Consider the following 23260-nt stretch of genomic DNA (forward strand, 5'->3'; position numbering starts at 1 on the left):
TGAACTATTAGCCACTCTGCATAAAACAGTAAGTGTGTGTATACCAACGCCTATAGAGACAGAGAGCTAAACTACAGCCATTGAGTGCTGTGGGAAAGGAAAAAAGTGCAGTACAGTCTTTTGTCCATCGGGGGCAGTGCTGAGCACATATGGTGATCAGTGAGGCTAACTGCTATAAAATGATCACTACATTTGATTCCAAATCCTTCCCAGTAACTAGACTGTTAGTGTCATTGCTCCACGGCCCCAATATTTATAACAAAGACAGAATTATAAACTGACATGAAAACCATGGCTGTAAAATGATGTCAGTTTCAGAAGATTTCCTTTAACTGGTCAAATAAAAAAATCTTTTTTTGTCTTAAATGGTTCCAGATTTCAGTCATGTAAGCTCATAGAAATTTGGATCTTCTAAACCAGCATCTGCTCACTTTCACCAAGGCACAGTTTTAAAAAAATATAATTTAGGGAGCTTATTTTATGGAAAAGTCCCATCAACCGCTGTCCATTTGACGCTCTTTAGCCCAGCTTTAGTGCTCTACATCGCCCCCTGGAGGTGGACTTGCATGTTGGTGTAAGTGGAGCATAATAATATCATCAACATCATTATAAATAAGGGAGAACTCAGTACTTTTCAAGGCATAAAAAAGGTTTGAACAGATGAATGAAAGGTGTGAACTCTTTCAGTCGTGTCTGCACATCTTACCGTCCACAGAGCCAAACTCCCTCTCGTGAGCGCGGGTGAGGATTTCTTTATACAGAGTCTCCGCCTGCTTGAACTTGCCCTGCTTCAGGTAGCAGGACGCCTGGTGGGGTTCAGACAGACAGACGTTAAGAGTCATCGGTGGTAATTGCTCATAATTGTAAAGGCCTACTGAAAGCTTCTTTTCCACCGTAAACAACTGTAGAAAGCTGGCATGTCAGCAACACTCAAACATTTAATTTACACTGTCCTGTAGTTGAAAACGACACTCTCACGGCACAGGCTGCTATAACCGCCAGCTTCTAATTTTTAGTGCTATGCAAAATACTTAGCGCATATGTTTCACTGCATGTTAATTCAATTCCACCAGCTGGCTCCTTTACCACTTGGATTTGATGAAACAGTGGTGAATAATGAAGCACGCTGTCAGCACTAGCAGCGCAGGCCTTTTCACTGACATTTACATCCCCCTCTTCTCTGGCTCCCGTTCATACACTAAATAATTTACATATTTTTACACTTGAGCCTGAACTGTAGCAAGCTGGTGAAACGTCTATTTATGATTCCCCCCTAAACTGACTGGCTGACCCGCGTGCCCCATTCTCAGCATACAAAACAGGTTCAGAACCACACACCCCCTCCCACCCCGGCCTGCCTGCAGAGTCGGTCTCACCAGGTTGTTTTTGGTCTTGGCCACGTTGGGGTCGTCGGGGCCCAGTTTGGTCTGGTAGATCTCCAGCGCTCTCATGTAGTAGTACTCCACCTCCTCGTATTTGCCCTGGTTCTGGCACAGCAAGGCCAGGTTATTCAGCTGCTTGGCGACATCCGGGTGGTCCTTCCCCAGCACCTGGGTGGAAACGAGAGGGACGGGGGGTTAAAACAACACTCGCTACATCTAAAAAAAACAAAAAACACACACACTCACGGCTCACAGCTCCTGTCGACAATACGCCATTTGGTTCTGATTCAGAGAGGGAAATTACCACCAGGCAAATGCTGGTAAACCTTTGGCAGGAGCTGGTAACCATTCATCATTTTGGGGTTGTTTTCTCTTCCAAAAAAATTCCAAATTAATCCGATAGAGCAGATTAAGTGGCTAAGAAACTCTGGGACCCATCGAGCACTGTGGTTTCCTGGCCTGCTTTCATTTCTCTGCCCTGCAGTTCTCCATCATCCTGAACTTGTGTTGCCTTTCTGTGAAAACTGCATCTTCGGTGTATTTTTACTTCTTCACTTGTTTTTCCCCTGTTTTAAATTCCTTCTGTCACCTTGCTCGTTTTTTTTTTGTTTGTTTGTTTTTGCAGTTTAAACTTTGTGTTGTACATATGTGTTTCTTCTGTTTTAAGTCTTGTTTTTTTCTGTTTTAGTTTATGTTTCTGAGACTTTTATTCCTCATGGAAACTCAACCGTCATCAATGTACTTGTTAACAGGGATCCTTAATAAACTAGTAAACTTATATAATCATGTTTTTTGATTTTTTTTTTTTTTTTTACCTTTGCACCCTTTCAAGTACAGCGCCAATACTTAAAAACTGTATTCCAGTATAGCAGCTGAGTAAATGTACTTTGTTTCTTTCCACCTCTCCTTAAAATGCCATATCCATATATACTAGAGCTAACTGAAATATTACCGAAATCGTGATATGGCCAAGTGCAATATTCAAATAACAAAAGAGCAGGTGTTTTTTTTTTTTTGTTTTTTTTTGGTAAAGGTAAAATGTGTGAGAAAACACTGTTGTAAATAAAGTATTACAGTGCTATGGAGACACCCTGGACTAAAAAAAACCCTGTATTTTCCAGATGTAAGAAAACATGTTTGTTTGGCACAGACCCAGCAATAATCACACAATCATCATTTTAACAGTGTTTTCAGTGAAAATGAAAATTATAGTGCAATACTGATCAGTACTGCTAAATTCACAGATCATACCGCAGATGCAATAACAATACAATTAATCACAATATGATTTTTTATTTTTTACCATGCCGTTCATCCATAATAAATACTCATGACAGCCTGGTGTTTGGATGACAGACCCGCCTGATCAAATAAACTGAATACAGTAGATATGCAACACGACACGAGTGGGCGCACTGGAAACAAGAGCCCGCAAAGAATTTATCACAGAAAATGACAAGGAGGAGGGGATATCGCCCTCTCTCTCTCTCTCTGAGCAGCCAAGTGAAGCAAAGGTGCAATAGTAAAAAATAAAAAATCTTTGAAAGTGTTTGCATTAATCTGGATATGAGAGCTTGTTTCCCTGTGTGCCGAGAGGGCTTAAAGCCATTAGAGCGGAGTGGAGTGAGTGCTGAGGGGATGCAGGGGGAGGATCATTAGAGACTGAGTGGGCAAGCACAGAGGACTGAGTGATCGAGTCTGACTAACTGTGAGACCGAGAGAGAGAGGGTGAGAGGGAGAGAGAGAGAGAGAGAGAGGTGGGTGGAAGATGACAGGAAGAGAGAGTGAGATTTAGGAAAAGGAAGGACAGGAAGGAGAAAGAAAACGCAAGCAGAGAGGGTGGGGGACAGATGATGGCAAAGAGGAAGTAAAACTGAGATAGAGAGCAGGGAAGAGGAAGAGAGAGAGAGATTGGGAAAGAGGGTTATGTATTGTAGTGCTGACTGCTGATTATTGAGAAAACACTCCATTACCTGCTGTGAAAAGGGGGCGGACATGAAGAGTGGGGAAAAAACAGCATAGCTTGACGTTGGAAAGCTTGGAGAGAGACAGAAAAAAAAAAAAAAAAAAAAGATCCACCGAGGAGGAGCTCATCATTGGTTCCCGGGGGATTCTTCCCTTCACGGCAGCACGTTCTGCTGCTGTGGAAGGGCTGAGATAAAAACCCTTCGCCAGCATTCGAGGATCATCTCCTCATCGCGCTCCCTGTCTGACTCTGACAGCTTCGCTATCTGTGATCCGGAGCAAAATGTAAAGCTACCTGAGCTGTGCTCCATCCTCGCTCTGCCTCCCACTCAGCAGCCGGGCCGACAGCTCGCCTGTAAACATCATTAGCTGCAGAGGGATCGCCACCAGCCACACACACAATGGCCGTGTCCGAGTCAGGGAGGTATTGATCGGTGTTTATTGATGGGGGTGACGACTTGAGAAGCTGAAAGGTGCTGCAGTCTGCGGCTGGTTCTGGGAAGCTCTGTGAAGAAGCCCTACCTTCATATGAAATAAAGGCCAACAGCCTCTGATACACAGTGTGCAGACAGAAACTATGCTTTACACAAGGAGGATTTTCAATAATAACTGAGTATTTTAGGAGCATGTTTGTTTGTGTGAACATGCATGCACACATTTGAAGGGACAGGTTGGTGGTAATGGTCAGCCATCCCATTCACTTATTCTGCATTCCTCCGTGTAAATCGCCTCCTTGAGCCTTAGCGCCTCCCAACTGAGATGCAAAACTGGGAGGACAGAGCGATGGAAGTAATGTGCTTCTTCCAAATGAGGCAGTCTTGCTCGTTCAAGAGTTATTTTAATGCACCGTCAATTACTTGTGACGTGTTGATCATCTGTCATTTCGCCTATCTAGATATGAAATCTGATGTAAGCTCTTCATCTTTTTGGCTTTCACTAGTTGAAAAGTGATCCAGTCCCAGCTGCATAATGTAGGTTTATCTGAAAGGGCTTCACGTTCCCAATCTAACATTAGCTGTGGTATTTTAGAAATTAACGTTTTGGGTAAATTGTTTAATGTTATTACAGTGGCATGATCACAGCAGTGATGAACACAACAAGATCTGTTTGTCTGATGAGGAAAATTGAGGAAATTGGGGGGAAAAGCAATATTTATTTGTTTACAGCCCTCTGTTTCCATTCCAGCTGGATGCCAAAGCTTGTGTGGGCAACTTGTGCACTGATTCAAATTACTTGAAATTAGTTGACGCTGTTACATGGAAAACATCTGAATACATTAAAGTTTTGATGACAAAATGAAGAACTAAAATAAATGTATTTTGTCAGTCGGGAGGAACATCTGCACTTGTACTTAAGAAGTGGTGACACAGCCATGAGTCAAAATGTCAGATTTCAAGTAGGTGGAGATTTTAGAGGCTGGAAAAAAAAAGGAAAGTCTTCAACATGGGATGCACTTGTGTTTCCTTGAAGCCTCCTCACTTCTCGACAGCTCTCTGCATGTTTCACAGATTGAGACAGCCTTAAGGGTGGAAGCCAGAGATTGATTTTCAGGTCACGAGCAGGAGGGCGGAGGAGTCGAGGAAACATTAAAAAAAAAAAAGTTTGGGATCCACAGGGTTTTAGTATCTTGCTCAAGGACACTTTGACACAGTCAGACACATTCGCTGCCGTAGAGATCAAACCTGCGACCTGATACAGGACATTTTTTATCATCATCACCGCCATTCATAAATCACTGCTTGGATGAAACACCGTTTTAATGGGTGTTGGACAAACAAAAAAAAAACAAGCATCACACATATTGCTATCCTGAGCTTTAATCAACCCACACCAAGTTACAGCAACTCTGTAACTGAGCGCTCATAAAACAAAAAAAAGGACTCATAAAAACGTCTCAGCTTTATTCAAAGCTGCGATGTGTTATGAGCCTTCTGTTTTTTATATCACCTATGCAACCTGCCCGATACCTCACAATGTTTTCTGTGTTTTATGTGTTTTATGTGGCAAAATAAACTAACTCTGCAGACCTGAATGCTTCAGCACCAGTTTGCAGAATTAACCGAGAGATGCACATACACCTTTAATTCCCTGCTTCCCTCCCACCTCCTCAGGGATAAACCTTGGACGCAATCACCCACCAAAGTCAGGGAGAACAGCTTTCTATAAAAAGCCAAAACTGCGGGGGGAAAACGTCTCCTTCTGATTCAGCAACTCTGCCACCCTGCACCCCCCCCCCACCTCCTCGTCTGTCCAGGAAAACTCAGTGGCAAATCTCCCAGCTTAAGCGAGAGCGTTATCGTTTGAGTTAAGGAGCATAAAAAATGAAATGGCTCAGCTAAACCAGAGCTGACGTCTCAATCTCCGAGGAGAGCAAAAGGGAGAGAGAGGGAATGTTTGCTCAAAGGGAAGAACGGAGCACTGACACAGAATGATAAATAAAAAGAGACTCTTCCTCACTTTCAGGATTGCTGAGCAGCACTTTTATAAGCGCTGAATTAGAGGTGAGACAAAATAATGAAAATCTCTCAGGATATCAGGATTCTCCAAAGCCACCACGTTTCTTTGAATAATAGAAAGCAACAGGGAGAATAGGGGAAGGGGAATGAGCTGAAGGGAACACATCAAGTTGAAAAAGTCACCAAGTCTGACAATTCAAAACTTAGAAAAGGAGGACAAAATGAGTTATTTGCTACCTTCGGCAAAATCTGAGTTTAATCTGCTTCCTTGGGCGCATTCAGTACATCTAAACGGACAAAACGGTCAGCAAAATGTTAATAAACACAACAAACATCCTTATTTGCGGCGCAAGTGGCAATTCTGTCTGCAATATTTTATTTCGCTTTAGAGGCCATCTAACAATTTAGCGGCTCTTCGCCAGTGAGTTAGAACAACTCGGCGGCTTCAACAGCGAACACATCCTGGTTTGGGAGAACTTGAGTTGCAAAACATTTCACTTCACTTTAGCGCTTCGCTGTTGAATGTCTGTCTTTCATTTTGATGTATTCAAAACTGAGGGTTCACAGGCGCCATATTGTATGCGTGTTTGCTTGTTTTTTGGCTGTCTTTGCATCCACGTGGGGAAACAGAAAGTACAAAATGTGAGGAGGTTGTAAAAGCACAGAAGAAACTGACAAACAAAACACCGTCTGCCAGGTTTGGAGTGGGGGAAAAAAAAAAAATCGCGTCTCCTCTCTCGTCATTTCTCACCCAGTATCACCGAGTTCGATTTTTGTTTTCTTTCCGTGACCTTTGACCCACCTTTTCTCTGATCTCCAGCGCTCTCTTGCACAGCGGCTCCGCTTCCTTGTACTTCCCCCTCTTCCCGTAGAGCACCGCCAGGTTGTTGAGGGTGGCAGCCACCTGGCAGACACACACACACACACACACACACAAACAGACATATATATGTGATTCAAAGATCTTCTCCAAGCTCGTGGGCGACTCTCAATTATCTTCACCCATGTGCGCAGAGTGTGTGTGCAACCGCAAGACTCCACCACAGCAGCAGAGTGCCATTGATCTGGTGAGCGAGTGAATGACGGGGGGAGGAAGAGGACGAGCGGATACAGGAAGTGATTGTGGTGGGCTGTAATTTGATCCCAATCAGCCGTACGATGGATCTCCAGCTGTGTGATGAATTGCCTGGAAGTCACCTCCACCTCCCACTCTGATTCAAACCAGGCGGTGCAGCCCGTGTGGAAGAACTGGGAGGACGGGAGATGGGCGGGGGGGGGTGTACAACAACATGTGGAGCAGCGATAGTGGGAAGAGCGGGAGGAGGAGGAGGAGGAAGAGCGGAGATAAGGCGGGGAGGAAAGACTATCAGACACGGCTCCTGCAGTTTCAGCTCTAAATCTCATACTTTGAACGCTCCTTAGCTCTTTTTCATGTCCATTTCATCTTAAGAACTTGTGAGCAACAACTGAACAAGAAAGCACACGACATCAATCTGCAGATAAGCCTTATTTTTTCCAGCGACAAATAAAAGAATAGTTGAGATGGCAAAGGAAAATGTGGAGTCGAGTGTATATCGGGACGGTGCAAAAGTATGTTTCCATACTTTTCTGTATAATTAGCTAATTTATATTTGTAGAGTTAACCGACCTGAGTAGGAATCCTGACAGGAGAAGGAGGAGGGGAAGGAGAGCAATGAGGGGAACTTGGAGTAGACAGGACAGAGATTAAAAAAAAGGAGAAAGAAGAAGGAGACTGGAGGTGTTGAGGTGGGGAAGGGGGAGATGACTATTATAGATTCAAAATGAACAAGCAAAAAAATTTGTGAAGAAAATAATAATAAAGAAACGGTGAGTGAATCATCGGTAGATAAGAATCGGTTGCACTGTGGAGAAAACTTTAGGATTTCCTGATATCGAATCAAAGAAAAATCACTTCCTTGTGAAGAAGGAGGAGGAGGCGCCTGGTGGTGGGACAGGAGGCGCGAGGGGGGAGAAGGGGGAGGGGCAAGGGGAGGGGAACCTAACCTCAGCTTCACCCAGTGGGGAGAGATGGAGGTCCAGAGGGCGAAGACACAGGCCTGTTGGGGTTAACACAGTTAGTGGACCAGCTGTCTGCTCACAGTCACACTGACACATACACACACACACGCACACACACACACACACACCTGAACAGATTTAATTGAGTGAAATCCTCTCTGTGTTCGCTTAAGTCGTGCTGGACTGCAGCCTGGCCGTTTTTTCTCTGCCACCTTGGGCCAATGGGATCGTTGGCAATTAAGGCCAGGCAACTGGATAAATACATCGGGGCGGAAAATCCCTTGCCAATTTAAATTGCCTCAATTTTTGGTAATTTAAAAATGTATAAGGTAGGTAGCTTAAGCACAGCAAGCATTCCCCGGAGGCTTCATCAGGCTGCGCTGCTCTTGTCCCATTAGAGTGGTTTGTGCTGCTGCCTCCTGCTACGAACACAGCATTTCTTGATCGTTAGCACTTTATAAGACACCTTCAAATGCAGAAACGCTTCTTCTTTGACCATTAAATGAGTATTTCAATTCATCTTGCCTGCAGTGCGGTCAATTGTGCTCCAGTAATTGACAATTTATTATGGCGTGGGTGAAAGCATCAGGTATTGCCGGTATGCATCATGTCAACTGGTTGCCAGGAACTGTAGTCTCAAAGCACCGGTTTATCACAGCACGAGCTGGAGGGTTTAACCGGCAGAAAACAAGCAGCTGCAGTCAGATTTTAAAAAGACGTGCATCAAAACCTTACATCCAAGTGCAGGTTTTCTTTTATATTTATATGAAAGGAAGATAAAGAAGACATTTGACTGTTTTGATATATCGTTTCATATGTAATCATATCTTGAGAGTGCTGCATCTTACAACTAGGAGCAAGTCATTTCTCACGTTGAGGGGTCTTTGATATCAATAAGTGCCACAAAAAAAGTGCCATATAAAGTGTTGTGATGGCTGTCTGAGGTACACCTGGTTACCAGCTGGGTCAAATATTCTGGACCGAATTTCATTAAAGACAAAACTAGGACAGCAGCCACAAGTATGTGCAGGCTAGGGCTGTAACGATTTACTCAATTCATAATATGATTTGATTCACGATACAGGATTCACGGTTTGATAGTCTCCCAATAATTTGAATAAAATCTGAAATAAGAAAATCTGAATTTAAAAAATATATATTTTTCAATTTCTGAGGAATAATCAATGCAAAACATTGTCATAACATTTTAAGTATCTTTAGACCCCTGCCAGAGAACTGAACACTTGAACACAGTTTTAAAAAAAATGTAAACAAAATGTGTTCATTTAATTTTTTTTTTTTTTTTAAAGTGCTGTCTTAAACCACATAAACAATGTAAACTAAAAGGACAAGGCATCCTCAATCTCCAGATGTTCCAGGCTTCATCTTTTTGTAGTCTTCCTTTAATTTTCTAAACTGTTTGGCTGTGCACTGGATGCCCTGCTCTGCCAAATAAAGCATTTTTTTTTTTTTTTAAATACTCCAGGGTGAGCAGCTTTCATTTCCTATGTCTTTAACTGGTTTGACTGTTGTTAATGTATTTATTATATAAAAGTCAGAAGTTCATTGTTGTCCAGTTTTTTATTGGATAGATGATCTTGTATGGCAGTTAATAAATGCTTTTGTATGTTAATATGTTTTTCTGCTTATTTTTATGTACCAGGCTGCAAGATGATTTTTTCCTCAAGATAATACAGTTACATTCATTTAAATGACAATACTTTCTGTGAGCAAATATTGCTTGTCCATGATGGCTAAATTATATTTGACGCTTGTCACAAATACTGACATCTGCAGCTTACAGATATCAGATTTTGCGGTGCATTTAATGTGCAGAGCCCAGGTCTGTAAACTGCAGCGGTAAACAAAAGTGATGTAATCTGAGAAACAAAATAAAAGATACTCACTGCCGGATGGTCCCTGCCAAGAGTTTTCTCCCTGATGGCCAGAGCATCGTTCAGCAGGTTGGCTGCCTCCTTGTATTTGTTCTGATCCCTGAGACCCACAGGCACATTGACACAAAGAGAGACAGACAAACACACACACACACACAGGCACAGTAACACAGACACACACACAAACAAAAGAGGAGATATAAACCATACTGGTGATTTCCACCAACAGCCCATTACTTTCAGATGACATGGTAGAAATAGCTTTCCTACAGTTCCCACAGTCAACACTGGAGCTGTGTGACAACCAGCCGCCCCGGTCCCTCGTTCCCCCGGGGAAACCAAAGACCGGTGCCCACTATTCACACGCTGTGATTTGTGGAAGTAAACAACATGGGACCGACCCTGCAGAATACTTGTCCGGCTCCTGTGTGTCACTCTTTTGTTCCGCTCTGCTCAAACTGAGAAATTAACACTAGCACTGTACTGTAAATCTCTGGCTGTGGCTGCAGCTCTGCCTCTGACGTATACAGGCACCCAGCTGTCATCTGGAGGTCCCACAGAGGCCGCTCACGCAATATACGCTCTGAGGGCGGGTACCGAAAGTTACGAGGGACATACCACAAGGTTAGAGAGGGGACAAGAAGAGGACGAGCTATATTAGTAACACCACTTTCTCATAGGATGAAAAAAATCTAACAAAAGGCTGATGATCATGTGATGAGGGGCTTTCAAATGGTGCAACAAGGCTATAATCTCTTCACCTGTTCACACTGCATTTATGTCTGAAACTTGCTGGTCAGCAGTCACTATCCCAAAAGATGTGGGCCTCCACTCCACTCTGAAAACCTGAGAGGCTTGTAAAACAGTGAAAAGTGGCTGGGGAATTTGGGAATTTACAAGTCAGTGAGGACCACAAACAAAAAGTTAAGTCGACTTCACGGGTTGTACTGTTATGATGTTTTGAAGCACACTGAATACTCATCCCAAAACTGGAACCACCAGAATTTTGAGAGCTCCCACACATTCTTTACCTATGCTTAATACTTTATTTTTGTTGATGTTTTGGTGTAATACCTTTATGAAGACATTTCCAAGCAGTGAGGATAGGATTAGTCTCATGGAGACGGGGAGGAGGCACTAAAAACTTCTTTTTTTTTTTCGGTACTCCAGTTTTATTGGACAGACACAGTGGAGAGAGATGGGACAGACAGGGCAGAGAGAGGAGATGACAGGCAGCAAAGGGTCTGGGCCGGATTAAGACCTCAGGCTGCTGCAGCTTAGCCTTAGCATCATGTGAAATGCGTTTTTCACAGTACATCACCGGGATGCCCCCAGAAACTACTCATTAAAATCATTTCTCTGTGCGCATTCTCTCATAATGTCATCAAGTGTCCAGATAATTACATTAGTAGTGAAATCAACCTGTTCCTCTTTCTGCTAGGAAACCCCAAGATCCCGTTCTAGGCCTGCTACAGATCCCAGAGCCCCATGTTGAGCACCACTCCTGCGTAGAGGGGTCTCGACAGACTCACCTGTAGACGAGGGCGAGGATGTTGAGCATGGTGGCCACATCTGGGTGGTCGTGTCCAGACGTCTTCTCCAGGTCCTCCAGTGCCTGCTTGCAGAGGGGCACGGCCACCTCGTACCTGCCCTGCGACGCGTACTGGATCACCAGGTTGTGAAGCGTCCTCAGGCGGGCCGGGATCTCATAGCCTCCGTGCTGGGCAGCCGCCGCAGCGCTGCTGTGAGGCTGCTGGACTATAGACACATGGAGGAAAAGGGAAGGGCAAAAAGAATAGAAATCACAGTTAAAAGGCAATCAGAGTATGCATATTTCTTCGCTAAAAAAGGGGGAAAAAAGCCAGGGACTCAGGCGCAGTTGGACCTGGAGATATCTTTAATATGGTTCTGGCAACTTTTAAACAACCAATTGTTAGCATTGTCCCGGTGGGATCACATCAAAAAGTAAACTTGGAAAATGAAATTTTAGACATCTGAAAGGCTAGCAGAAAAATCCACGCGAGCTGCCAGTGATGACAAACTATATCAAAAACATATTTCGAGATAGACAGGTCCTAAACATCAGGTGCTTTTGTGTGTGTTGTGTTTGGAACGGGAGCCAACTCAAAAATTTAGTCCACACCGCTGTTCTCCTACTACAGTCGAACTTTGTTTTAACATTACAATGGTCATGAAAGTCTTCTGACTTCACTCTGGAAAAGTGACTGATTGTAGCGACTGCTGTAATTTAGTTCACATGGAGTTAAGAAGACATGAATGGAATCTCTCTAGTCGCATACTGCCTGTCTCTCTCTCTGTATGTGTGTGTGTTAGTGTGTGTGCATGTGTGTATATAAGGGAGAGGTCTGGAAAGCACCTGATTGGGTTTCTTATTAAAGGCTGGCAGCTCTATATTTACTCTGAAGGAGGGCTGCTGGGGCTTGGAGCGGCAGCGGCCCACAGCAGTAATAACAGCAGCCAAAGAGGCGGAAGCAGCAACAGGCCGAAGTGATACCAGGTGTTCAAACCCACTCGCACCAGAACAGCCTGTGCCTACCTTCACTCACGGCAGCGGGAAATGTTCACAGATAAATAGAGCACACGTGTTTGAAGCTCAGGAATGCTCAATGGCATTTTCACAACAAAGGAAAGCACTGACATCTAGAGTTTCCTAAATATTGAAACCTGTCAAATCGATTTTTGTGTCTTTCTCTACACATAAAAATGATGCGACGTCCTTCAAACCTGGTCGTCCAAGTGTGTATTATTTGTTGACAGTCAATTCGATACCTGTGCGTCAGTGTTTGAGTTTAATCTCAGAGTCAGGGGAAACGGAAATCACTCCAGCTTTGATTTTTATCCTTGATACTCAAAAAAAAAAAAAAAGGCAAAAATCGTTACCTGTTCACTCATTACAAGTCACTCTGGAGCTAACCGACTGACTTGCAAATACTTTTTTTTTTTTTTTAAACAGTCACAGTATAAGCCTTCAGCCCATTTTAGAAGGCAGAGCCGTCATCATTATCTTCCTCACTGCCGCAGACGGCGCTTCACCAAAACCTGAAAGCTTTTCAGAAGAACTGAATAAGGATGGGAGGGTGGGGGACATCTAATCCAGTCCACTGTTAGCCCAGCATATCGCACATAGTCTCTCTCTCTCCCTCTCTCTCTCTCTCAGCTGAACTCTATTTAACGTAAAGAGAGGATTAATGAGTGTTTGATGATGCGTTCCTTGTCTGTGCAAAGGCAGATCCTGAGTGCGACCCGTCTCTCTGCCCACATTTTTCTCTTGGGTCCATTTCATCCTCTCTCATTTCTTTCCGTCTCCTTTCATCCCTCTGATCTCTTCATTCACTAAACGCACACAGATATTATCTACGGCACAGCAGTGATTTTATTTCCGCTCGTCTGTTTCATGAGGAGTTTTATTGCTCCACTAAAGAGACTTCAGGTGAGTTATTTTTTAATGCTTTGTTCATCCAGGTATGACCAAGCACCTGAGCTTGTTTTTTTTCCCAGCAGCACCTCATTTCACATTCACACCAGACAGCTGCTACTGGTGGAAGCTGAGTGACTACACTGGTGCAGCTGGTGCCTTGCTCAAGGGCACCAGGACAGAATTAGTCTCTGTCCCCGCTGGTACACACAGAAATAGTTGACCTGATACAGAGTTAGATCATCTGCTAACACGGCGGTTTTCAAACGTTTTCATGCTCTGAACCCTCAAGTTGACTGTCATTAAGCCTCGAACACCCACTTGAATGATTTTTAAAGATATTTTGGTTTCTGTTAATTATGAAATCGTGTAGGTGTCACACTTGTTGAATAACTTCAAGGCTGTGAGATTAAAACATGATCTAAAAATACATATTTTTGTGTAGCAGCGATGTCAATTCCTTTAAAAAACATGAGAAAAAGACAAACAGCCAATGAGCAAAATATTATCGGAACTTAAGTTTAAAAATTAAGAAAAAAAAGTAAAAAATAAATTTAAATGTAAATCAGCAGAACATTCATAAAACAGAATCCAGAATATTAAAAATATATATATATATATAAAATACTATATTTATAATTATTAAATGATTTAAGCGTCAGATCGGTGATGCCGGACCAATGTCAGATTTTTTTGTTTGTTTGTTTGTTTGTTTAACCCTTTAAAGGGCAAGTGACTATTTTTGGTAATTTCAGAAATTTTACATATCAGGTCCATCCCCTGTCTCAGTTAGTTCAATAATCATTTGGTCTTCACCCAGCCAATCAGCAGAGATCGCTCTACATCCCAGGTCACAAGATTGTGGCATTTGACCAATCTCAATGGCTTTGATTTTCTATTACAAAATGAAAATTTTAGAAAAATTTTATAGAAGTAATAAAGTCCTGTCATGTTCTCTAATAACAGTCTAGGGTTGTTTTTTTGAATTTCAAAGTATTTCAATGAGTGCCCTATAAAGGGTTAAATGCTTGTGAAAGGTGTCTGAACACATCTTGAGGCTACATTCAGATGCATTTCATAAGCATTTCAATTACACAGAAATTAAACTATTCCTCACTTTGCTGCAAACCCCTGGGAAGACCCTCAGGGAGATCTAGGGTCCCAGGACCACATTTTGAAAACCACCAGGAACAGATCACAGATTTCAGGCAGAAATTACTCCCAACCCAACTTTTGGTATTTGGTACCACATTTAGATGTATTTTATCATACTTCCTCTGAGCACTGTCTGTGTGTAGGAGTGTGTGAGCGTATGCAAATGATGCGTCCGGTGGTGTAATGAGTGTGTCAGACATGTAAAGTGTGTGAAAATGCAAGTGCATATACAGTAACTTTACTATAGTATGACCTGTATGTCCTGTTATCATTTCCCTAATTACATTACCTCACCTACATACTTACATACTGCACCTCATTAAACATTTTAGGAGTTCATTTCCAAAATGCTGCGCACATACTTTGGAAACAAATTTGTACCTCAACTTTATCTTTATCTTTCCTTCTTTGGAATACATGTATATAGTCTTACCTCCCATTATTTAAAAGCTATGATTAATGTTCATAAGAGAGGGTGTCACTTTTTGTTCAAATGACAAATCTCTCATTGGAAAAAACACATGAATAAGGATTCTAAATTATTTATCTACTTTTCTGTTCATCCACTCTCTCTATTTACAGCTGCAGGCGATTGTAAATTACTGGAAACGCAGCCTTCACATCCACATCAATGTCTAAATAATTCAGACGAGAAATCTCATAATTCAGCCGTTTCTTTTGTACCATTACACTTTACTGACCTCTAAACGGATGCTCTTTTTATTGCGACTGATGCTGCTGAAACTAAATCTTCGGCTTCAGCTACACCCACACCCCTCTTCCTTTCCTACAGCTACAGGCTATTAAACTCTGCCGTTACCGTCTATTCATAATTAACGCTGTAATGGTGCTCACCGCAGCAAGAGCTCTACCACTGTTAGAGAAATGAGAGCAGAGTAATAGAGACGATTTTCACTCTGAAACATGAAGAAATGTAGGTATAATGTTGGGAAGTATCCCCATTAAAACCTGCTCTATTAGTTCTGGATGATAAACCTGAGCTAGAACTTTAATTTCAGCCAAAGCAGGGAGATTGCGACTATTACTTTTATTTAGTATTACTATTATCACTACTTGAAATTACTATTAGCACTTTCTACCAGAGACTGTCTCATTATCATTTTATTCCAAAACTGTATTTGTTTTTTCTAAAAGTAATGGTTGTAAGTTTCAGTTGACCAGCCAAAACAATCACCAAACTTTAAATGCAGTTTCAAAGCAGATGCAGATTTAATACATATCTTTTTTTTTTTTTTTTTTTTATAAATGTTAAGCTTTTCATTTCAGCCTCCAGAGGGCTGAAACATGGATTCAGATGGCTAAAAGAAGAGGGAGGAGGGCTGGAACAGACAGAGGCTCAGCGTGAAAACATGGCAACAGCATCAAACAGTCCAACAAGTCCTGAACTGGACTCCGGTTCACCTAAACTGGTTGACAAACTGGCGCCGGGAGCCAAACCGACATCACAAACCCTTTGCAAAAAGTTTCTACCGAGCCGTCCAAGTGAAGTGTGGTAACACGTCGCTCGGTGGTTTTTAATTGCAACCAGCAGCTCGTGTAAGTAATACTCAGCCGAGCCCAAAATCTAGAAAAACCACAGATACAGAGATACAGTATCTATGAAATTCTCAGGCAGCGACTGCACTGCTTTACCTAAACCTGGTAGGACACTGGACTTTATTTTATTACACAATGCCAAATTTAATAAACTGAAGGACTCTTAACATAAGGGTGAGTAAGTTTTGTGTAAGACATGGAAATGCTGACATGCAAATTCATTTAATTTACATTTTTCCCCCCTTAATCTACTCTGTTCTTTTTCTTTGATGTTGTGCCATGATACTTGTGACTTCATTTCTTTAAAATGCAATATTTTTTTCATTTAATTAATCAAAATTAAGGTGGTTTTCCATCTCTGGTGAGCCTGGTCTAAATGTTGTAGGTATTGTTAATGTCTATGTCAGCGGTTCACACATTTTTTTCACATTTTTTGCAGCCAAGTTCACCCTGACCAGTGCAAAAAACAAAATTGGTAGAAAAAGCCTGCATATAGGTGCAATCCAGCTCCATCAGTGCCTGAATAAACAACCTGATACATGACTTATATAGGAGTTTGTGTACCCCCATTTCAGAACCACTGGTCTACGTGATTACAACATGCTTAAAAACAAAACAAAACAAAACATTAAATTCACTTGAACTTGCACCTGCTGTGGTGTGACAGCAATATTCATCTTGCTAACAAAATCAGCATTCCTCCGTTGCAAAAACACTGTGTTGACCATTAGCAACAAAAACAGTCAGTCAGTCTGACTCCCGCTCCATGAAAGTAGCCAGAGACGGGAGGTTGAGGGTTTGACAGTGATGTGGCCGCCAGGCTCCCACTCTGTTTGGCGTGCTGCCAGGCTGAACGAGGTCCTGACTAATGGGCCTTCACAGCCAGCGAAGCTCTGAGCCGCCTGGGCCGCTCAGCTATGGACAGAGCACCCCATTAAACAGTGGGGGAGGGGGCGAACATGAAGAGTGGGAGACAAGAGAAAAATTGGGGAGAAAATTGTATTGTATAACGGCGTGCGTGTGTGAGAGGGAGAGTGAGAGAGCATGAGTGAGACAGCAAAAGAGATTTATCTGGTCGAGGAAAACGGCTGAAGAGTGATGACATGGCGGGGGACTCGCGGCTGTATATTATGAGATTTATAGTCGAACTCTGGGGAAATCCACTGACTGACTTTGGTACATTAGGGGAGTGAGGGTTTGGGCATAAAGATTGGAAGAGGGTTTTTTTTTATTATTTATTTAATAAAATGAGGTATCCATTCCACAGGAGTGACACTTGACTGTCAACATGAGAGTAAAAGCTGCTTTTTGGGGGGCAAAAAAGTTACCATCAGCAACTTTTGAGTGTTTTAAATGGTTGAAGGTCTTGAAAAGAGTCATATTTCATAGTAACAAAAATTTTACTCAAACTGGTTGGCACCATCTTTTAAATAATTTAACTCCTCAAAGCCCAGGAGCTTGTAGTTTAATTTAACCATCTGAATAAATTTAACTTTATTTCTCTTTATTTTTACATTTCTTCTTCTACATTTCTTTTTTTGATGTGATAATGGTGGTGGTGAGGCTGGTTATTTTCTTGTAATTTTCTTGATTTTTTTTTACTTTTTGAATTTTTTGAAAATTTCTTGTAATTTAATTTAAATATAGAATTATAACAATCAAAAAAGTTTTTTTTTAATTTTTAAAATTATTTTGTTATTATTATTATTATTATTATTTGTATGAACAATAATAATAATAATATTTTAATATATTTTTCAGGTTTTGAACTACATTGAGTGAATGTGCTCATATTTCAAAGGGTTCAAACCCATTTTTATAGAGCTGTTGGTTTATGACATCTGCTGGACAATATTTTTAGGATTATATTGTTTTTACCTTCAAAATGCATCTTTCCATTCTGTGGTGCCTTCATGTTTCAACTTGTTTTATGTGACTGGTAAAACACATTGCAAACTACAATAAGAACATTTTATTTCATCATAAGTGGTGTTATTATTATCTCCATTTCACAACTCACATTGTTACTGCTCTTCATTTTCGTAGCTGCAGCACGGTTTCGGATTTAAAGTGGGTCACATACCCGCCCTCTGGTTTGCAGCCACATGACAAGGGCACCCGTGCTATTAAACCTACATCCCAAGGCCAGAGACTGCATTTCTTATTGGGGTCGCAGAGTGAAAACGCTTGGCAAACCTTCAGAGCAGAGAGAGGAAGAGGAAGAGGAAGGTGGGACACTTACTGCCTGGGGCTTGATCGTCCTGGTCATCTGGGAAGAGATCGTCCAGAGTCTCTTTACTGGAGTCTGAGTCCTTCTCCTCCTGCGACGGGACAGAGGCACCAAAAGACAAGGAGAGAATACAAGGAGGCAGAGGATGGAGGAAAGGGGAGAGAGAGAAAGATTAGGCGCCAGCTGATTGGATTTTCTCTCAATTTAAGGGAGGAAATGTCTCGTTTATTTGCTGATGCAGACTTTCTGTTGCCTGGTTGTGGCCAGGCACAACTCAAGCTACTTAACATATGTGAGGTAGTTTTTATTGATAGCTCCCGCTCCGTTCTGCTGCTGGTAAGGTATTCAGGGAAGTGAATAAGAAGCTACAAAGAAGAGAAAGCAGCGGGGGAGGGGAGGGACAGGAAATAATACTCCTGATGAGAAGGGACTGGGAGCTGCATGTCTAAACAGCCCTAAACCCTGCAGAAAAGGTTGGCGGGTCACTGTTTTAAGGACTGAGAGCACATTAAAAATCCTGATCAGATAAAAATCACTGCATAATAAAATAGAAAAACATGCCCAGCTCACCAGGGAGCTAGATGGCAATCCTTCCTGCTTTAAAAACACCACAAGGGTGTTTTAATAGTTAAATACAGGCCCTGACACTTTGAGGAAGTTCTTTACTGGGCTTATGGGTGCTGCTCATTCAACGGTCACTTCCACAATCACAATGAAGATTGCCTTCTGAGATTATTACTGCAATAACCACAAATTATTAACGCCACTTGCAGGGAACATCAATATTAAAAATGTCAGTTTGGTATAACAGATGTCTCAAAAACCTGAGCTCCAAATGCATCTTTAGAGCTCTGAGATGTTCAATGACATGTAATTAATTGCAATACGCAGCCAGCTGTTTGTTGTCCCAGCTGTTCCAACCATCAGTGGATTAATGGCTATGACCTGGACATCAGTGCTTTTTAATAATGTATGAAACCAAACACAACATCAGTTGAATTTACCAATGACACCCACATCTGGTTGCAGCTGCTTGGTGCTAATTAATGAAATAAGCTTGCTATAATGAAAAACTGTATCCTCTTGTGTAAGTAATATATATTTAATGATAATATACATTTATTTGTGCCAACTAGTTAGGATGTGATGGGTCATTTTCACATTTGATCGTTGGGCTTCCAATTCGTTCTCATCAGTTTAGTCGCCATCCAATGCAACTTCAATGTAGTGTGGTACTTCATCTGTCCTCTGTGTTCCTTTGTTTCTGAATCGAACTTCAACCATTAGATATTTAATGATTAGGAGAAGCCCTATGGACTCACAGAGGGCGAGAGGTCCTCGTCGTACTTCTTCAGCTGGTTCATGAACTCCAGGTGCTTCTTCTCCTCCTCCAGCTGGGCGACGCTCTGCTCGCTCTTCTGCAGTTTCTGCTGCGTCCCGGCCAGCTCGTCCCGCAGCCACTGGTTCTCCTGGCAGAGGCGACGCACCTGAGCCCGCAGCTTCTGCTTCTCCGACTCCACCGAGCTCAGGTGGCCCGACAGCGCCATCATCACCTGGGGGATGACAGAGGAGTATCATCACACGCATGAAAAATATCTTAAAATCGATCTCAATACCAAATCCTTACTATATCTGTAATACGACAGTGTGAGGTATTGTAGTATCTCAAGTGTCTTAAAAGGACAGTTGTTTTGTAAGTTTGCATTAATTGTTTAGATTGTATCTGTCAATTATACTCCTGCACACAGTCTTCCATAGCTCGAGATGACAGACTAGATGGTTTCCTGTTTTATAAGCCTTTGCACTGTCATAGGAATAACATCTTTCATAGAGTAGAAAAATACCCAAGTTAAGTGAGCTGCCTAAATTACTTTGCCAAAAAGTTTAGCTTTATTGTTATGTTATTGTTCACAAATGTGACTGAAATTCAAGTGTCTCTCAGGCAAAAAATTGTAGCTTTTTACCAAGTCGCCTATCAAATGTTATTGTCACATCTTATGATTTTGTGTTTGTGACAGAACTGTCAGTGGAGGCAGCACTTAGAGAAAACAGCCCCACTCACAAAGGAGAACTGGCACTGAAATAAACATTTCTAAACTGAAAACAACAAAATGAGTGAATGCTGACAAACTGGATTTGACATGGCCACATATGAAAACCATCTGAGGTCCTTGTGGATACCAGTCAACAGGTTGTAACTTAAAATTAGACTGGCAAGCTGGCAATGTCCCTGTATCACAAGTACCAAAACGGATGATTCACATGGGACAGGAGGCTGTACCGTCAATACAAGGGAACAAAACACCCAAACGTCTGAATATTAAGTTATATAACGACAGAGTACGTGGCGGCTCAATGTGTACCAGGCATGCAACAGTCACCCTTCCCACTAAAAATGTGTACACTGATGGCACTGCAGGGCATTTTGGGCAAATGTGTCCAGCAAACAGCTTTACATGTTGTTAGGTGAAAGGCTGAGAGGGGTGTGATTACACAAACACTTGGAGGCATGATGATGTGATGGCGTCAGAGCAGGGAAATTAAGCAGAAAAATATGAAACGCATAAGTTTGCCAGAACTGCAAGCTACCGAGAAAAAAAAAAAAAAAAGGGCGAATACGGCTATCAGGGGGAAAATGAAGTGTGAAAGGTGGAAGTGCAGTGAAGTGAAGTGTATGCTAGACAATGCCTGCTGCGAGGCGGTGACGAGGAGCTGGAGCACCGGCGATGACTAATGCATGGATCATCAGTGACTCATAGGCCAGAGTTATGCCAACTGAGCAGTGATACAGCTGATTGGTGGTTTTCAAACTCTCTCCCAGCAAACCACCAGCATTTTTTAAATGTTTTATCCCCATTTTTAACCCTGTATTCATTAAGTGGGGGTGCACGACCAATGCAAGGAAATTACCATAGCTGTATCAGAGAATGTCAAATTAAGATGAAAAGTGCAATTTAGTCTTACTATTATCTAGAACTAAAATAAGTTTAGTCCATTTAGTTGATATCTTAGACCCAATCAGCAACAGATACAGGACAAAAACAGAATTATCATCCAAAGCACCTCAGCAGCAGGAAATTACAGGGGAAACACTGTTTATCACTGTCCTGTGAAAAAACAAATCCTATCCTTTTTTCTTTTGCATTTCAGGAAAATTTGGGAATTTTGTCTTTTTTTTATGACCCATCTTTAGGACAGGAAACACATCTTTGGGAAGACGGATTTAAGATTACTGTATTTTATATTGAGGGTGGGTCAGTGAAACAAAAAAGGACTTATTTCTGACGGTGTAGAAACAGCACAAGGGCAGGAATATGTTCTGTTTAAACACTGTTTCAAGTGGATGAGCCAGAAAGGCTGTAAGTGAAAAATGATTTGGCTGAAAGCTGAACTATAAAAACAGACTGAGCCTGATTTTGTTTGGCAAGTCAAACACCCAGACTAAGACTGAGGGAGGCTGTTTGCATGTACCTGGGCCTCGCTCAGCCCCAGCTCCAGCATCTCCAGGGACTTGCGGATTATGTGGGACTTCTCCTCCACCAGGACGCCCTCCTCCTCCTGCTTGAGGCAGCGCAGCGGGCCCTCCAGGATGGAGTGGTGCTCCTGTTTCAAGGCCTCCAGCCCCTGGATCACCTGCTTGGTCCGTGAGATGATCTCATCCTGGGACAGCTTCTCCCCAGGGTCCTCCTCCTCCTTCACACACACCATGGTGGACATGTCCTCACGCATCCTGCAGGCATTAACAGGGGAGGGAGAGGGTAAATCAAAACACTGCATTAATCTACAGTATTTAACAAGGGCAAATCCTGTATGTGAAATCTAGGAAGGGTGTCTTCACACAGCCTGGAGCAAAATCTGAGTGTCAAAACATTGTATTAAGTTATATAACATGGTAAAAATAGACAGGGATATGAATATGAATCTAAAAGACAATCTGAGGTAGAAATGGAAAGGAACATCATTCTGTATGAATGCAAAAGGGTAAATTTCATAAATCCTGTGGGAAGAAGGAAACTAAAAGCACCTTGAGAGGCACAGGACTCCAACCAGTCTGTCTACATGACTCCAGTGTGTATTACAGTGTGAACTGTAAAGTCATGACAGAACAACAAATTACATCAAACTCTAAAAAACTCAGATTAATTGGGAAATTACAACTGTGAATACAAGTAAACTATACTGTAGAAGGTCAGGTGGCTCTCTCCTCTTCCAGCTACTTTGTCAGCTAATCAAACATCATCTGGAGGACTTTTCTCAACATGTACCGTGGTGACTGGTAAAACAGTGAAATGAAGTTACACAATATGGTAATGAGACAAGCATAAATTAATGCAAATCTATGACACAATCTGGAGCACAAGAAGAGAGGAACACTTATCTCATGGATGCAGGAGGCCAAATAATTTTATTAACCTGATGTAAACAAGGAACCTAGAGGTAGCTTGGGGTCATACTGAGATAGAAATCTACAAGTATTGTATTTAAATCCGGTAGACAGGCACGGTTTAGCCTGGAAAGAACAATAAATTCCATCAAACTCCACCGGGGTTGAAATAAGGGATGGGAATTACCACTAGCTACTGTAAATACTGACTGTAATAACTGGTTCTGTCTCCTCTACCAGCTACTTTTGCAGTGAACCAACCATATAATAAAACATATAATAAAAACAATAATTAATTTAACATAACAATGTCTAAAAATGAATGAATGAATCTGTCTAGCGAGCTTTTAAGCATCCTTAAACAAGAGAGGCCAGAGAGGGAGAGGGAAGGACATAAAGGGATGTGTGAATTATTGACAAATTCATAAAATTCAAGAAGGAGCCAACACGTAATCCTCAAATGTTTCAGTCAAAGTCAGTTTCCTGGCTGCTGCAGGCAGGCTTTTACAAGCCCTGCTGGTCAACAGGCAGCAGTGATTCATCCGCCTTCTCGATTGATTCTGTGCTCTGACAGCATGGGCTCGGAAAACAGGATTAAAGTTAAGGTTGCAGAGGTGTGTTTGTGCCTGGAAGGATGGCAATTGGGGCGTTGGTGATGCTCAGGTCGGGGGAAAGCGGGTAGGAAATGTTCATGTTTCCCTCACAGGAGTGAACGTGCTCTCCTGGAAACAAGCTCAGTACAGCGCAGGAGCGTGGAGCA

General features: G+C 42.1%; 1 protein-coding gene across 5 annotated transcripts in view; it reads right to left on the reverse strand.

The window, feature by feature from the left end:
- klc1a (kinesin light chain 1a) overlaps window positions 1–23260 on the reverse strand; it is a 56190-nt gene that overhangs the window by 20798 nt on the left and 12132 nt on the right. For 4 of the 5 annotated variants that reach the window (XM_030045117.1, XM_030045115.1, XM_030045116.1 and 1 more), the window contains exons 2-9: window positions 21588–21846; window positions 19439–19669; window positions 18129–18207; window positions 11271–11496; window positions 9751–9838; window positions 6606–6707; window positions 1377–1550; window positions 707–806 (exon numbers count right to left, since the gene is read on the reverse strand). In XM_030045117.1, the coding sequence (XP_029900977.1) occupies window positions 707–806; window positions 1377–1550; window positions 6606–6707; window positions 9751–9838; window positions 11271–11496; window positions 18129–18207; window positions 19439–19669; window positions 21588–21845 (1258 nt within the window). In that variant the 5' untranslated portion in view covers window position 21846. Of the gene's footprint in view, window positions 1–706; window positions 807–1376; window positions 1551–6605; window positions 6708–7828; window positions 7882–9750; window positions 9839–11270; window positions 11497–18128; window positions 18208–19438; window positions 19670–21587; window positions 21847–23260 lie in introns of those variants that run through there. The other variant, XM_030045119.1, reaches the window with a different exon arrangement.

The sequence above is a fragment of the Myripristis murdjan genome, chromosome 22 (genome assembly GCF_902150065.1).
Source record: "Myripristis murdjan chromosome 22, fMyrMur1.1, whole genome shotgun sequence".
NCBI classification, from domain to species: Eukaryota; Metazoa; Chordata; class Actinopteri; order Holocentriformes; family Holocentridae; genus Myripristis; species Myripristis murdjan.